The 18,163-nt window shown below is 34.6% G+C and overlaps 2 protein-coding genes across 3 annotated transcripts; both read left to right on the top strand.

Annotated features, from left to right (window-relative positions):
• Window positions 1-1,141: 1,141 nt before the first annotated feature.
• LOC127801784 (uncharacterized) lies at window positions 1,142-9,592 on the top strand. 2 transcript variants are annotated; one of them, XM_052337186.1, is made up of 3 exons: window positions 1,142-1,737; window positions 6,870-7,155; window positions 9,193-9,592. In XM_052337186.1, exons 2-3 carry the CDS (start codon window positions 7,008-7,010, stop codon window positions 9,333-9,335), a joined length of 291 nt encoding a protein of 96 aa, XP_052193146.1. In that variant the 5' UTR covers window positions 1,142-1,737; window positions 6,870-7,007; the 3' UTR covers window positions 9,336-9,592. The 2 variants fall into 2 exon arrangements, with proteins under 2 accessions (XP_052193146.1, XP_052193147.1); XM_052337187.1 differs by lacking the exon at window positions 1,142-1,737 and adding an exon at window positions 2,528-2,676.
• Window positions 9,593-10,353: 761 nt separating this feature from the next.
• On the top strand, window positions 10,354-17,053 carry LOC127801783 (probable L-cysteine desulfhydrase, chloroplastic). Its single transcript, XM_052337185.1, has 4 exons — window positions 10,354-10,390; window positions 12,265-12,324; window positions 12,479-13,927; window positions 16,663-17,053. Exons 1-3 carry the CDS (start codon window positions 10,369-10,371, stop codon window positions 13,921-13,923), a joined length of 1,527 nt encoding a protein of 508 aa, XP_052193145.1. The 5' UTR covers window positions 10,354-10,368; the 3' UTR covers window positions 13,924-13,927; window positions 16,663-17,053.
• Window positions 17,054-18,163: the final 1,110 nt, after the last annotated feature.

Below are 18,163 nucleotides of genomic sequence, written 5' to 3'. Positions count from 1 at the left end.
AACTTGCCTATCAACCCCTCCCACCATTACCATCGTAGTTGCAAGCTATCATTGATCGCTATCTTTATTCTTGAGGCAATTGGCAACAAGAAAATAGATGGCGAGAAGCAAGGCAGCACTAGGAGGTGAGGCGGTGGTGAGATGCAAGCTAACAATGATGGTGAAAGAAAGGCAACAAAGGAAAAATGGTTGGAGAATAAAAGGCGACGATAAGAGAAAGGTGACGAATTAAATAAGGTTAGAAAATGAGAGCATTGGACGTTGAGGGAAAAAGAAAGAGAGAGATGAAGAAAACAAGTGTGTGGGTTTCTTACGGGGGAAGGAATAGGTTTCTTGGACAAGGAGATAATTAGATAAGAAAAAAAAAGTGAAAAAAATTAATAATAATATGTATAATATATAATTTAATAAATAATATAATAATAATAGGTATATATATATGTATGTTAAATAATATATTTATAAAATATATATCTAATATCTTATGCATATATATAATAAAACTTCTTAGACCATCTCCAACCCAAAACTTCAAAATAGTGTAATTTTTGCACTAAAATGATGCAACTTTTACACTATCATATCAAGCCATTTTCTAAAAATTTACACCAAATAAATAGTATTATTTTTATTTTTTAATTTATTTAATTCATAACAATTAATTTATTTCAAAAAATTATATAATTATTTATGTAATTCCAAATTAAATATTTGTCTTTCATTTTTAGTGTATGTTGGAATTTAATTTTCAATGTTTATGTTTCTGTATTGCTCATGTTATTCTCAACTTTTTAAATTTTATGGTGTAAAATATTTTTTCTTGTTAAATAATTATAATTGTTTTTGCTTAATTTTAATTTATTATGTTCTTAAAAATATTGATAAAATTAAATATATAAATTAAGACTAAAATCAATAATTATACATACTAAAATAAAATTAAAAAAGAATATAATAAGAATAATATTTTTTTACAATAAAAAGAGAAAGGTAATATGGTGTCTCCAATATTTAGCGTTTCACTGTTCATTACACCATTTTAGTGTGATATTTTACCGTCCCATTGGAGAAGGAAAAAGGGCATCAGTTGATTTTGCCGTTTTGCCGTCTCCGTTGGAGATGGCCTTATCGGGCTAATCATCAGGGCTGGACCTTTCGTGAGGCGCATGTGGCGGTTGATTATTTGGGGCCATAAAATTGGAAACCCTCTCTAGGGCCCACTGTCCAGCCGCCACCCCCTCGCCCTCTGCAAACCTGGCTCGCCCCTGCGCTTCTCCCCCTCTCGCTTTGGCTCGCTGCCCGGCCTTTGTCTAGCTCCGTCACTCCTGCCCTCGCCCTCGCTCTCGCCTCTCGCTGCTCGCCTGCTCCGTCGACCGTCGCTCGCTGCCTCTCTCTCGCTCCATCGCTCGGTCCGTCGGTCGCTCGCCCTCGCCGGCTCGCCTCGCCCTCGTGGCCGGTGGGCGGTGGCTCGCTCTCCGTCGCTCGCTGCCTCTCTCTCGCTCCGTCGCAGTTTCGCACCCTCGCCGGCTCTCCCTGGTGGCCGGTGGCTCGCTGCTCTTGCGTCTTGCCTCTTGCTCCGTCGCTCGCTGTCGCTGGTCGATCGCTGCCTCTCGATTGCCGATTGGCTCATCACTCATCACTCATCAGATTCAGTCTTTCAGATCTGCTTCTCAGAGGCTCTGACTCCAGTCTCCAGATCTGCTTCAACTTTCTTTCTATCCGACTTCTTAATTAGCGGTTAGTTGCTCCTTCATTTCGTTTCGTTTATGATGCATTCGGAGATTTGGTTGCTTGCCTATGTCTATTTTATTGATGTTTGCTGAATCTGTAAAAGCAAATTTAATTTTATTGATGTTGCTCTATTTTGTTTATGATACATGACATGATGACAACTGTTTTCTTGTTAGAAGTTAGAACTAGAGTCTAGAGATGCCTTGTTTATTTTATTTTTCTTATTATTATTACAAGAAATTAAGTTTAACATTATTATTATTTAAGTGTGCCTGTAAACATATGTGTGGAGATCAAAGAAAAGAAAACGGAAACAGAGGGAAGAAGCATTAGTTCAATGTCAAACTGGTAATATGTTTAAATATTTTAATAGCAACAAAATAACACAGAGAGAATAAATAGTTGAAAACATGGGTGAAACTTTGGTGGAGGGATAAGAAACTTGCTGACTATGCCAGTTGTAGTTGCATCTGTAGAAAGAAGTTTCTCTAAGTTGAAGTTGATCGAAATTTATCTTCGCTCAATTATGTCACAAGACAGATTGAATTGATTGGCTATGTTGTCTATTGAGAAAAAAATGCTCGAACAACTTGATTATGTAAATTTGATTGATATTTTTGCCTCCAAAATTGTAAGGAGAGTAGTTTTTAATTGATAATTTAGAAAATTTTCAATTTTATTCTTTGATATGGTATATATATTTATTTATGCTTTATTATGAAAAAATAAAATTTGAATGTACTCTATGATTCAAGGGCCCATTTTTAGATTTCGACTCTAGACCCCAAAATCTCAGGTACGATCCTGTTCCTTCACGCTGGACCCATTGCCACCGAAGGCCGTTGGTACCGAGCTCCGACGTCGCGCCACCATAGCCACCAACTACCTCATCCATCATCGCCTTGCCGGTTTTCCGACGTTGCGTAGTCATTGGTCCGACCATTGGTAAAGTTTTTGGTGACCTCATAGATTTTGATCTGTGTGTGTGTGTATGTCTGTATTAATGCATATGCATTCCCTCAAGCAACCAAAGTTTTTCTCCAGCTCCTCTCCTTCCTCCCGCTCAAAAAAGGGCAAAACCTTCTCTCTCTCTCGATTTTGCTCACTGTGGTCGTTAGGTATGTGAATTTTAGTATTTTTACATTGATTTCCATGTTTATTGTTGTGATAACATGGAATTCAATACAAAACCAATGTGAAAACACTACAATTCACATACCTAACGGCTACAGTGAGCAAAATTGAGAGGGAGGGTTTTGCCCTTTCGTGCGCGAGAGGAAGGAGAAGAGTTGGGGAATGCATATCTTAACCCAAAACCATGACGTATCCGACCACACACACCGACGTTTTGTAAATCCTAGGTCCAAGTTTTTGGGTCCTCAATTTACAATTTTTTTCTCTAAAAAATATGACAATTCACGAAATTTATAAACTCCAAAAAATATGAAAATATGCCCAAACACACAACAAATATTTGGGATATGGTGAAAAAAAGGGGGATATATATGTTTTCCTCAGACGTTTTGGATAAATGTTAAAAACCATTGATATTAAAATTGCGAGTTACCTCGTATGATTTTATGAGTTTACGAGTCATGAGTCATAAAACGAGTCAACTCGCTTGTATGATCGAGTTTTTATAGAATTAGACCGATTCATGAGTTTACTGATTTGAGTTTACGAGTTTATCAATCTGAGTTTACGAGTTTAGTCTTGCCCAAAATTTCGAGGTTATAGACAAAAATATTTTCGTCTCTAATCAACATATATATATATATATATACACATAAAATTGTTGTCAACCTCCCATTTTGGTTCTTCTACAAACCCTGAATAGTGTTGTGTCTGTGTGCTTGTTGTGTCGTTCTGCAAACTTTAATAGCTGTTGATCTTGTTTCGGCGTTTCTTCTTCGTTCGTTCACCTTGAAAGTTCGAAGATTCAAACCCAACCTAGGTATTTAAGCGAGTCGTGAGTGAGAGTGACTATGTTTTGTTAAGTTCGATAATCAATTGCTATGTGTTCGTTGTGCTGAGCTCTGTGTTGCGTCCAATTGATGTGCTGAGTGAGTGTGTTCTGCGGCTGTGCCTGTGTGCATTTTTGTTAAAATCGCGAGTTAACTCCGACGATTTTACGAGTCATGAGGCATAAAATGAGTCAATTTGTTTGTAGGATCGGGTTTTTATAGAATCAAACCCGATTCACGAGTTTACCGGTCCGAGTTTACGAGTTTACCATATATATATATTTGTATGTGTACATTTTCATTTGTGATGTTGTTATCTATATGTACAAATAGGTGCAGATTCAAAGAATTAATCTTAAATATATTACAATCAGATCATGGGTGGGTCTAATTTTATATTAAGATCGATGATTAGTAATAAATAAATATACCTCTTTGGTATTGGTAACTTAATTAGTGTAATGACATAATATAGAAGTTTAACAATATTTTTTGTTTTTATGACTTAGTATTTTTATTTATATTTAACAATATTTGTTGATGATGATGGTAATGTTTGTTGTTTGAAATTTTGATTATGGATGGATGAATGATGAATTGATGATAAATGATAGATTTAATATTTAGAAATTTCATATTGTTTAGTATTTTTAAAATTTATAAATGAAATAATTTTGAAATAGATACATATATTTCATTTATAATAAGAAATATGTCATTATATAAACATATATTTATATAAATTAAAAGGTATTTTTAATTATTCGTAAAATCTTATAATTTTATGATATGATTTTATGGATTTCTCTTACGATCCCACTTAAAATCTCGATTTTAACAACCTTGCCTGTGTGTGTATATTTTCATTTGTGATGTTTTTATCTACATGTACAAGTAGGTGTAGATTTAAAGAATTAATCAAATATGTCACAATTAGATTATGGGTGTGTCTAATTTTATATTAAGATTGATGATTAGCAAGAAACAATTATACCTTTTTTGTATTGGTAACTTAATTAGTGTAATGACATAATGTAAAAATTTAACAATATTTGTTGTTTTTATGACTTAGTATTTTTATTTATTTTTAACAATGTTTTTGATGATGATAGTAATGTTTGTTGTTTGAAACTTTGATTATGAATGGATGAATGATGAATTGATGATAAATGATGGATTTAATATTTAGAAATTTCATATTATTTAATTTTCTTGAAATTGATAGATGAAGTAATTTTGAAATAGGTACATGTATTTCATTTATAATAAGGAACATGTCATTATAAACATATATTTACATAAATTAAAAGGTGTTTTTAATTTTTCATAAAATTTTACGATTTGATTTTACGATCCGATTTTATGGACCCTCTTACGATTTTACTTAAAATCTCGATTTCAGCAATCTTGTTAAAAACACTTATTTTTGTAGTAGTAGGTTTGATTTCAAGTAAAGAGTTGTATGGTTAGCCTGCTTATAAAGTCACATAAATATCATTTAGGAATAAACTTCTACAATGGGTAAAATCACATTCATAACATTGAGTACTTTAAATATTAGAATCAAGAAGATGAATCAAACACATATGGCATAAACACGCTATATTGAAATAGTTATCTTGAGCTAGCCACACAAAGTGTAACTTCAGTGATGCAGCAAGATTTGAACAAATTACACAGCAAGATTCGAACAAAGCTCGTTCTACATACGCTAGGATTCTTCAACACTAGTTTAACTAAAAAGAACTTGAGCTACCCAAATAGCAATTTCCTTTGGCTGCCGTGGACAAGACAAAAAGGTATTGGAAACTAATTAATTAATGCTTAAACTCATAATTAAGTTGTGTGGGGTGGAGGGCTAGTTTTGACTGGATCCTTCCTATATAAGAGAGGATGGAAGAGCTCTTGTTTGTTTAGTGGGCTTGAATTCAAGTTAATGGGCAGTTGCTAGCTAGATTATTTCCTCAATTTGAGGAGCAAAAGAGTGGTGGTTAGTCACTGATCACTGCTATTCATTTAATGTGGAAGCCACTGTTAATCCTTATTCATTCATATCTTTTATATGTGCGCGCGTGCAGACAGATAGATGAATAATTAACCTTTCTTCTATTTGGACCATTAGATGAATAATTAACCTTTCTTCTATTTGGACCATTAAGCAGTTCATCCTTTGAATAAGAGATCAATAATATGTAACTTGCACACACGCACACACAGAGTCACATTTTTATTGTATGCAAACATCAGTTTTGTAATATTGTTTTTGTCTCATGGTTTGCAAAGCTTTGCAGTAAGCTAACATGGCTGTTAATGTCTTTGGAGATGCATTGAAGCTTATGGTCTTCTACCTCACTTTACCTTTGAAAAGAATTTAGGTAGAGCTTAGGTTATAATTGGTTTCTTGAGCCATTCTTATATTGCATTGCTAGTTAGCTTGGGATGGGTTCAAGGATCCTTGCTCCCCCTTGGTTTGGAAATGACTTTGTTAGTTTGTTATATCTAGAGATGATAGTGGGTCTCCCATTCACCCATTTGTATACCCACTTAGTAAATGTTTAAAATATGTCCTATGCCTATATCCATCTAATATGAATTTTTCTAATTTATTTCAATTTTAAATAGGTAATTAGGGCTTACTTTAGTAAATGGTCAAATAAATTTTATCTCTACGCATAAAAATATGAAATTTTTATAATCATTTTAACATTAAATGTGTAAATGGGACCCATTTATTAACCCATTGCCATCCCTAGTTAATTTCTTATTGGATATATTATATAAATGAATTATTAGAGTTTAATTTACAAAATGCATGGTTTTTTTCTTAGTAACTATGTTGTCCTGCATTTCGTTGAAATATTTGAATTAATTATCCATATGTATTTATAATGAAATACTTTTGGATATATATATATGTAAAAATATATATTTGCTGCTCCCTCACATAATGTCTTGCATCAGAGGGTACTTGTCATGTATTGGCTGTGTGCTTGTTCATATTTGTGAGTTTTGGCTTGCTGTTCATCCATCTCAATGTTTTTGTGGGTATGGGAAGAACTGGCATACACTAATGATGAACATTTTGTGTCAATGTTCTTTCCCTTTACAGAAGTACCACTGAATAATGTCCTTTTCCTTTATTTTCTTTTAATGAGAAGTTTCTATCTGAAACAGGTCCATTCTATTTTCAGTGGCTAAGTCAAATTAAAGCCTTTTTACCATAATACATTGAAAGGGAATCAATTTTGAACTACCAGAGCAGGCTCCCCTGAATTTGGTTTGAAAGATTTTTTCTTGTAAGGCAATTGATAGATGGCTTTGAGGCGTTTTTTCGGGTTTTCTGATGGGGAACTGATGAGATCAGATGCAAAACCTTGTTCCAGATTAATGCGACAAACTGCTGGAATTTTTACTGTTGGAGGAGCATTGGGATTTTGGGTTCTCTGCCGTTTGCATTATGGTCTGTTATCTCTTATCCTTATCATTAAGCACTTTACCATCTTATCTAGCTCAATTGCATGTATTTTCATTGTATTTACTTTTTATGGACATGTATCATGCTCTGTATGGTCAATCCCAAGTTGTTAAAGGCGCAAGGTGCACTTAGGTGTAAATTAGTGCTTGGGGCCGAGGCATGAGGCACCATGTTAAGCGCAAGCCTCGGGCGCATGTGCACCTTGCGCCTTTGACAACTATAGGTCATTCATGAAGAAATTTTCATCACCAGTTTCACTTTCTGGATTATTGTCTGTCTACTTCATTTCTTTCCTGATTTTAATTATTATGTATTTAATAGAAACATGGGAAGGCAATTTTCACAACTTTGTTGGTTTTTATCCTGGCATTTGGAAGTAATATCAAGTTAAAAGATGTATGCCTTTAGCAACCAATACTTGAGCATTTGTGTGAATGTCCATAGCTAATGCCTTGAATGTCCTTTATTCCTTAGAAGAGAAACTTTTTTTTTTTGGGTCAAAACAGTAAAGAGAGTGATTATATCGATCAGAAGGCCTAAACAAATAGCCCATGCATTGAATCACTCAAAAAATATTCCACAAAAAAAAAAAAAAAAAGAGGATGAAAATCACATGAAAGTAAACTGAATGAAATTTGCAACAAATTTCTTTCCATGCAGAAGAATCTATTTTTCACCACATCAAAACCTTTTCTATTCTCCTTCCCAAATAAGCTACAAAAATGCCAGTGGAACAGGCTTGCACTTGATCTACTAGGTTGTAAAGAGTCATCGCCAAATTGTCCTTGAAGAAGTTCTCTCTGATCTGTCCCAGACTCTTTCTTTGCCCTCTGGAAGTGAGCCTCCTGTGCTTTGCTGTGAGATTCTGGTTTTGGACCATGGATCAAAGCAAACTTCTCTAGTGTGTTTTTTGCATGATACCATCTGTTGACTTTCCACAAGAAATTGCCGGAAGAAGTGGGATTTTCTTCATTTAGAGACAATTGATACCTTGTCTCCTCTCGTTACTCTTTTTCTCTACATTTGAGTCAGATTGTTCTTGTTGTATTCCTTCTATGGAAATACTAGGCCTCTAGATTTAAGAATCCTTTATTTCCCTACTCTGTAAAGGAAGTCGTCACACACCTCAGTTTAGAACATGGCTGCATCAACCATATTATTGAATATGATAAAATATTTAGTGGTATCAATTATCAACTATTTCTTCTGTTTCTCTGTGATGTTCATGCTGTGAGATGAGAAGTAATGTGCATAAGTTTGGACTGGTGTACTTTTAGGTGCTGATACCTGTCATTTCTGCAATTGAAGGATTATGAAATTGGGATAAGACTTTTGAATTCTTGCAGCCATAACTTATCCACTCCTCACCCAAACACACAATAAGAAGAGGATAAAGTGGGAAGAGAGTGTGACGGTGGATAGAATCATAGAAAAACTGAAAAATGAAAGAAAAATATAACAGCCCCCCCCCCCCCCCCCCCTCTCTTTAAGTTCTTCCTAGGACCTGGCTATTCGATCAGCTACTTAACTATATTTATCTTCATGCGTGCCTTTTTTTTTTTTGCTATGAATTATCTAATATTGTTGAAGAATTCTATGTATTGAACTGTCAAAATTATGAATTCTGAAGCTTAATGGCTGGTCAAAGCTACTCCATGATCCTCCTGGATTTTCAGCTCAAGTTCTTTTAAGTTCAGTAATAACATGGACTTGGAGTATGGTAAAGGAAACGTAGTTTTCTATCCCCTCCCCCCCCCCTCATTAATAAATATCACTAAAAAAATGCTGTAGGAGGCAATTTTGAACAAAATACACTATTGATGTTTAAGCAAGATACAGTTTTGATCTGGTGTCCTGTTATCAAACTTCAAGCGTGATTGATTCAATTTATTAACTTGAACTTCACAGTAAGTTGCTGATTTCACAGCTGAGCTTCAAAATGACACTTTTACTCTATGAACATGCTGTAATGAATTTTATATTTATAATCACATCATTAATGCGGCTTCCATGTTAATGCAGGTCCTCGAATCACAGTTCCCAGGAGCCTTAGGTGGGCAGCATGTGGGGCTGTCTCAGTAAGCTCGACCTCTGCTTTATTAGTCCGCCTCTTCTGTCCTGAATGTGAACCCCAGAATATTGCTGCTTATGATAATAAAAAATGATGCTTGTCTTTTTTGGTTTTGAATTATGATATGTGAAATGACCTTTAGTCCCTCAAGAAGGTGATGGCATTACCATTTCCACAGAAACGGCAGAATTATCTCTTGTTACTAACATGTGAAGCATTTCTCATTAGTGAGTGTAACCTTTATTCAAAAAATGGATAAATTGTCAGAAACTCATTTTAACTTGGGATGGTAGTGTGATATGTTTTGATTTGCCTAATTAATGCAAAGGCTCCATGCGCATGTATGCACTATACCTTATTTCTTTGTATAGATTTTGATCCTCTCCATTTTGCATTTGCGATGTAGTAGTTATCCATTTAAAAACCACGGGTACCCAGAAAAAGAACCAAGAAACAGAGCAACCTTTATTCCTCATCATGAGAAGCAGGGTTCTGAACTATAATAAGATGTGTTTACTGCAATACTGAATGACTCTTTCCTCTCAAGGTGTAGAGTTTACACTGTTGTTTAGACCATGCTTTTAGTGAAGTGAAGAGATAGCATGCGCCCATATGCAATGATCAACCATGACCTCCTGACTGAAGTGGAGGATCCAAATTTTCCTTGGATGATCATCACAATTGCTTTATCAGGTCAGTTCTCTCGTTGTTACTAGGTTAGGAAGAAAGCAAGTCCTAATTGTTTACCGACATCTGCTTTTTTCCCTGTTTGTTCTTTGGTGAGAAAGAAGTGAACTCGTATGGTTGATCATTTGACCGCCCAATAGATCATATTACTGAGGAGTTGGACAGTAGTGATAATTTTTGTATCCTTTTCATGATAGTTATGGTAGCTTCTAATTCTCATGCATTAGCATAGAGAGTTTCCTAACATTTTCGTGCTGTAGCTGCTTTTTTTGTGGAGATCACCATCCCGTGTCTGCATTTTGAAGACATCCATTAAGCTAATACAGCTCTCTGTCTCTTGTAGACCTTTGGATCATCTACTTGAGGAAACCCTTATAATCCTTGAGCCTCTTGCAATGGAGAGAAATCTGATTAGTTGATAGCAGAAACACCATCTTTGGATGAGCATTTCTGGCTCTCATGGTACTGGAAAATGAATTTCATATTATGGTATGAAGTGTGAAATCTTCATTTGTAGGTTATATTTCTTTGTGGTGACTTTATGAAATTGCATGATTACGTGGCCTCCCAATTGTTTGTTGAATGCGGTTTTGTGTCCACCTCAACTCTGTCAAACACAAATGTTTATGTGCTCTTTGATGCTATAGGTGATAAGTGGGGGGGGGGCGGGGTTCAATCTGTCCAAAGCAGACTAGTCCTAGACTTAGACCGGGCTGGAACTGAAATTGGCACTGCATACATGCACTGTGTATAACAAGACATACAACAAGGAATGAGTACCAATTTTTTCAATTTTTTTGGACTGAACTAAATCAGACAAAAGTTTAGGCTGAGTGTGTTCATTTATTGTTTTCAAGTCATTTTTAATTTTTAATTTTCTAAAATAAAGAAAATTTGTTCTCTTTACTGTTTTTAAAAATGTATTTTTGAAAACAAAAAAAAAATTACAAAGAAAACTCAAAATAATAAAAAATTATTTTGAGTATTTATATTCAAAATAACTCAAAATTCAAAATACATTTATTTATTTGTATTTTCTTATTATAATAAGAAAAAATATTATAAAATTCATTAATTTTAAAATGTATATATTTTTTAATAATATATTAATATTGAATATTTTTAATTTACTGAATAATTAAATTTATTAAATAAAATATTATTAAAAAATTATTTTCAATGCATCAAATATCATACATTGTATATGTACCAGCCTTCAGCATTAAGCTTTGGTTTCTGATTCTGAGAGAAGCGGTTTCAACTTGCATGTTTCTTTCCTCGTCTTTTGGCCATTCTTGTCATCCAAACATCACAACAAAGTCAAATTTGCCCCCACCAGGGCTTTGTTTAGGAGAGATTTAGTGGTGAAATAGTTCCAGAGTATGAGAGTAAGATAATAAACGTTATTTTTTCTTGTTTAGAACAGTAGTGAAAATGATAATTGAAACTTTCTGGGGGCGTTTTCGAAATATTTCTGTTTTTAAAAGGTTAAGAAATGTTTTTGAAATATTTTGTAATTTTAGAATTTTTTTTAGTTGTTTTGTAATATTAAAAATGTGTTTCCGTTTGATTTTTTTTATTCACGAATAAAAATAAAATTTTATGTTTTTAACTCAAACATTTTTATTTTTTAAGAATTTGTTTTTAAAATTTCTTTAAATGCGTTATAATCATTTTTTAAAATTTATGTTTATTTTTAAGTTGAATAATTATTTTTTTATAATTTTATATTTATAAAATGGTCTTATATTTTTTCTATTTAAACGTTTTCTCGCGTTCATTTCTTATTTTTTTTTAAAAATTAATGTTTTCTCATTTCTATTTTCTATTATATTTGTTTCTTATTTTTTTTATTTTTAATTATCAGGACTTTAATCGTAATCACCTTTCTGACTAAATAAGCGTTTTTGAGACTCAAATACTTTTAAATTTGCAGACTTGGTTTAAATTAACATATATTTTGGAATTATTATTGATAAATGAATAAAGCACTCAAATAGAAAGAGTGACGATAAGCCCAAAAAGACAAGGAGGCCCCGGCTGGGCCCCACCTGTCATCCCTTCCCTGACAGTTTATTAGGTAGAAATATGAAATGACAATGGTACCCTTCCAAAAGAAAGGTTAAAATGAGCCGACTTTGCTCTATTTAATCACATTAAAAAAAGAAACAAAGCATGCATGAGAGACAAAAATCATACATCAAAGCTTTAAGAAAATAATCAAACCCGAAACTTGGTGGCTTCTTAAGCTTTGGCAATGTTCATGGAACTTAATCATCTTCTTCTTTTTCTTTCCTTAATTGGTCTTTTGTGAGATAATTCTCACTTTCTCTCAGTGGTGGTCGACAGATCAATGTCTTCTTTGCTTTGCCTACGGCAATCTTCTCTTCTTCTAGGTACGTATGTATTTATTTATCTTTTTTTTTTTCGCTTGGAATTGGTTTAAATTTTTTTTATTAAAAGGGTAATGTTGTCATTTTAATTATTTCCACCAAAAGGATACATTGTTGGTTTTAAAGAAAGCGACTTTTAATTGTCACCGGCTAACAGGTCGCAGCAGCATAAGAATCTATTGCTCCGATAATCGGATTTCGAACCCTAGCTTTCCACTTCCACTTCCCACCACCACCATGGATTCCGACGATAATTGCCGGCGACAACACCACAAGCCCTTCGACCTCAACGAGAACGGAGACAACAACCACGGGCCTCCCAAGAAGCCCAGGCTGTCTCCGATTACCGAAGCCGATCTCCAATCTGAGTTCGCCCACCACGATCCCTCCGTCGCCAGGATCAACAACGGCAGCTTCGGCTCCTGCCCCGCCTCCGTCATCGCCGCGCAGCAGAAATGGCAGCTCAAGTTCCTCCGCCAGCCCGACGAGTTCTACTTCAACCGCCTCCAGCCCGCCATCCTCCGGTCGCGAACGGCGATCAAGGACCTCATCAACGCCGACCATGTCGAGGAGGTCGCCATCGTGGACAACGCCACAACCGCCGCCGCCATCGTTCTCACGGCGACCGCCCGGGCCTTCGGCGAGGGCAAATTCGACCCTGGCGACGCCGTCGTCATGCTCCACTACGCCTACGGCGCTGTCAAGAAGTCCGTCCAGGCCTACGTGGGAAGGAGCGGCGGCCGAGTGATTGAGGTCCCATTGCCCTTTCCGGTAAGGTCTAACGACGAAATTATTTCTGAATTTCGAAAAGCCCTAGAACAGGGTAAGTCTGATGGTCGCAGGGTCAGGTTGGCTGTGATTGATCACATTACTTCGATGCCCAGTGTTGTGATTCCGGTGAAAGAATTAGTTAAGATTTGTAGAGAGGAAGGGGTTGATCAGGTTTTTGTAGATGCAGCCCATGCAATTGGATGTACTGAAGTGGATATGAAGGAAATTGGCGCTGATTTCTACACTAGTAATCTGCATAAATGGTTTTTTTGTCCACCCTCTGTTGCCTTTTTGTACTGTCGAAAATCGGATAAGCCTTTGGATTTACACCATCCGGTGGTTTCACATGAATATGGAAATGGATTGCCCATTGAGAGTGCTTGGATTGGGACTAGGGATTATAGCCCCCAGCTCGTAGCTCCTGATGCCATAGAGTTTGTGAATAGGTTCGAAGGTGGAATTGAGGGGATAAGGAAGAGGAACCATGAAAAAGTTGTTGAGATGGGTGAAATGTTGGTAAAAGCCTGGGGGACCAATCTTGGGTCGCCGCCTGAGATGTGTTCAAGCATGGTTATGGTTGGATTGCCTGCGTGTTTGGGAATTACAAGCGATTTGGATGTTTTGAAATTGAGGACCCATTTGAGGGATTGTTTTAGCGTTGAAGTGCCAATATATTATCGAGCTCCAAAAGATGGGGAGGTTAATCCAGTAACAGGGTATGCGAGGATATCTCATCAAATTTACAACAAACTTGATGACTATAGTAGATTCAAGGAGGCGGTTAACAAGCTCGTTAATGATGGATTTACCTGTGCTGCTCTCTCTCACTGAAAAGGTATGGTTTTTATTAGGTCAAAGTGTCCTACAAGCTATGTGTGAATTACTTTTAAATCTGTTTGCAAAGCAAAGCTGATGTTCAACTTTACCTTGAGGACTACTTTGGTGTATGGTACTTGCAACTAAAAGTGATCTTGCCTCTTGAGAAAATATAGGTTCAATTTTAACAAACTTTCCTTAGATTAGTTGCTTTCCTGAAAATTTTTAATTTACTGGACATGGACTATGAGCCAGGGAATGATTCCTTATCCCTGGCCCATAGTTGTCAGTTCTGTAACGGACAATGTACTGGATTTGCCGTTAATTCGATGTAGTACCGGGACTGGACGGTACTGAGTACTGTTTATGGGATATTCAGTATAATAAATTAATAAATATAGATAATACTTGTAATCAAATAAGGTATTGAATTTGCAATTGATATGACACAGTGACGAAGTCAATAAGAAATGACTACCACTTAAAAAATTAAGAATCCTGATTATAACAAAATATTTATATTAAATAAGTTATGAAATTAATTAAAAAATAATCTAACTCAATTAATCAACTTTTTCTTTTACCAATTTTGCAAGAATAAACTTTATAAATCTTTAGATAAAGAAATAGTCACAATATCTATGTAGCAAAAATCCCAAAAATAAAGTAAAGCTAAATTAGGAAAATAATCATATAGAAAAAGAAAGAATGGGAATAACATCTAGGGACTTTGGACCACCCGATCACAATATAACCCTGCAATAGGATGGATATTATTCCTCACATCAAATTCCCTACATTAATCTTTCCTGGTAAACTTATGGACAATTTCTCCCTCCAAGAACTTTCTCTAAGATCTATAAGTAGAGAAACTATGCTTTCTCCTTCCTCCAGAAGTGGAGACACAGATCAAATGGCTTGAGAAGTGCTGTAGCACAAGCATTGTGAAGGTTAGACATGAGTTCAGTCCTAAGTTATTAAAAAAAAAAAAAAAAGAACTTATGATTGTGCTTCAAGGTGCATGATTAACGATCAGAAGGAAACTCTCTCATCCTTTTGTTATGTCTGTATAAACTATACATTCTCATTTCATGAGGCTGTAGAAAAACTGTACTGAAACTTCTGGATGCCCCCTATCAGTAAGCAATATTTAGTTGTCAGAATTTTACTTCTGCATTGATTTTCATGGTCTTGCAACCTGGTGAAGCTAAGTAGGAACTTATGATTATGAAAGCAAATAAACATTAGGGCCCTATTTGTTTTGAAGTAAATTTTTTTACTGGTAAAATATTCTACTTTATTTTTAGCATTTTGTTGGATAGCAAAAAATGAGGAAATTATTTTTTAAGCAAAAACATTTTACATCAAAATGTCAAAAATGAATTCGCAAAGAAACTTTTAAGTCATTTTTGGTTTTGAGTTCATATTTTGAATTTTAATATTTTAATGGAGAATCACATATGCACGCAAAGTGTTGTTAGATTTTCTAACTTTTTGCTGTTTTTACAGAATTTATTTTATATAAAAATAAAACAACGACGACAACATATCAAACATTTATTCTACTATGTGGGATCAGCTAATTTTATATGAAAATAAGATTAAAAGTATTCTTATATGAAATATCTTGTAAGCAAAAATATTTTTTCAAACGATATGTAAGAAATATTGGTTCAAAACATACATTCAATATACAATTGCAAAAAAAGATTTGTATAGATTTGAGGGTATATTTGATTTGTCTTTGAAAATTTTTAAAATACAAGCCAATCACCAAATAATGAGATGAAAAATAATTCTCGTGTTTATTTTCCAATATAAAAATACTTTATATGAAAATTAGAGGGTTGCATCAGGAAGGGCATCCAGTGTTAGAATTTTTCCACATTGTTTTTTTTGCATGGATTTGTATTATTAACTAGACATTTTGAAGTTAGTTGATATTATGAATGTTGTGTTTGTGACCCTAACTTTGGCTAGGATAAGGTAAGTTGATGATGATGATGAAAGTACTTCATATTGAAACAGACAAAGCCTAGATGTCTATATAATGTATTTTCCCATCACTTTCTCTTCATATAGGTTTATCCTCACCCTTTTAGTAACTGGAGTTAAAATGCCAAGATAATGCTCTCACAAAGAAAAAGGGGCGGTCTTAAGAGGCCAAATAAGGAAATTTGACTATGTTATAGAGTAGACTAGTAGGTTTAAAATGTATAGTTATTTATCGGCATGCCCTTGCCGTGTTTTCTCCTTTTCTCTCTTTTCCTTTAAATAGCTGTATTGCTGTTTTCATTGTTTTGTTGTGTCCATGTCCGGTGTCTGTGAATGTTGGTTGCTTCGTTCTCATTGGATCTATATTTTACGTGTTCCAGGAAATAAGTGTGGAAGGTTATAATATCTACTTAGTAAACAAGTTGAGAGTCCTGTCACCAAATTTTTGAAAGATAAGAATCATAAAGAGAGAATGACTATTAGATATCGTCTTCCATTATTTTGTCCTTGTACAACAGTTCCAGGTTGGTTTGGGTTTGGAACGGCCCTACATGGAGGCCTGTTCTGGCTGCCATTAGAGACTAAAAATGCATACCATTTAATGACACGAACTATAAAATTCATCTGTAAGGAAACTGAGATGTCAAATTTTTTTAGGATATTGAGATATTGGTTACTAGCAAGGTTGAATGCACCAAGTCATCAATGCTTACTCGATTATGATTCGTTTTGACTGCCTGTCTTCCTCTTTCTTTGTAGTTCAATGGGAAATTGATGAGTTTCTAATGAATAATAAGATTGTGAGACCACCCAGGCTCCCAATTCAGCCATTATGCGCAGTCTCTGTAAGCATTCGGGAACAAAGGAATCCAGGAAGTAGGGGCCAAACCAGCTACTAGCGATGTGCTTGTGAAACAGATGGAGTAGGTGCTCTCTAAACTTTGAAGATACAAATTCCTTTCGGAATTTGTCTTAACCAGTCTACTAGTTGATGCAGGAACATTCTCCATTTTCAATGTCTTTCTTCAATCATAGTTCCCCCTGTTTTCTTCTTCACTGACAGTCATCCTCCAAGAACAGAGTAGATGCTCAGTCCCCTTCTTGTGTTGTGTATTGTCCAAGTTTTGAAGTTCCTTCTTGTGCAGAGTTAGTGGTTTCTATTTATCTCATAATCACTAGAGCTTGAAATGGTTGGTTTCGTCTGTTTGGAAGGTGTTTTCCAAACCAAACTGCTAAAAGGCGGTTTGGCTATCCTCCAAACTATAACCAAACCTTTTTGTGCTCGAAATTATCCTAACCATGGATTAACAATTTGGAAAGCATGACATAATGATAATTAATGTTAACGTATGTCATGGATTAACACAAAGATGTAAGATAATTAATTGTTAATGTATATGAATAAATAAAAATAATTTAAAATTATTTAATCATGTGTAAGAAGTTATTAATATACAAAAATGTTTTAGTTCTCAAAAAGTATTAGAATTTATCAATGATATTTAGTATTTGTTAAAACTCATGGAGATTTATAATTTTATATAGTAATTTTGTTATTTTCTTGATAATTAAACTAAATTTATAATCTTATGAACAAGTAAAAAAATATAAATTATAAAAATCTTTGTTTCATTGAGATTGTTGGCGTTAGATAATATAAAATTTGTTTAATATAAGTAAATTGAGGGGGAGGGGGGGGGGGGGGGGGGGGGGACGTGGGCTCTATACACCCATTTTCTTAGCTCACATTGGCTAATATATCATCTCTGTTGTAGTTTGTTGATGAACAATATTTAAATTTAATTGTTTTAGATGATTTTTAAAATTGTAAAATTATAATCAATTACTATTTATAAAATAACAATTTAATCGAGTAGATTGTTTGGTTTAATTAATCTGAGCGGTTTAATTTTTTACTTGATGAGTTTCATCATCAGTTTTGCATAGTGTTTACAAAATATCTCGAACCGATAGAGACTCGTGTTGTCCTGTCTAAGTTGGAGTTGGACACTTTATTAATCTTGATGACATTTTGAAAAAAAAAAAAAAAATGTATATATATTAGATGGCTTAAAAGTCATACTTGAGCGCGTTGTTAAAGAGTGACAATAAGTAGTACAAGTAATCAAAATAGAGTTGTGTAGTACAAATAGTACTGTAGTACAATTATTTTATTTTATTTTATTTGTTTGTTCTTTGACTTGAGAAAGCAATAGGGAGTACAATGTGTACCAAATGTATGGGCGTCTTGGCTGCAATG

Source organism: Diospyros lotus, chromosome 5 (assembly GCF_014633365.1).
Source record: "Diospyros lotus cultivar Yz01 chromosome 5, ASM1463336v1, whole genome shotgun sequence".
Classification (NCBI taxonomy): domain Eukaryota; kingdom Viridiplantae; phylum Streptophyta; class Magnoliopsida; order Ericales; family Ebenaceae; genus Diospyros; species Diospyros lotus.
This window is presented reverse-complemented; position numbering and strand designations above follow the sequence as displayed.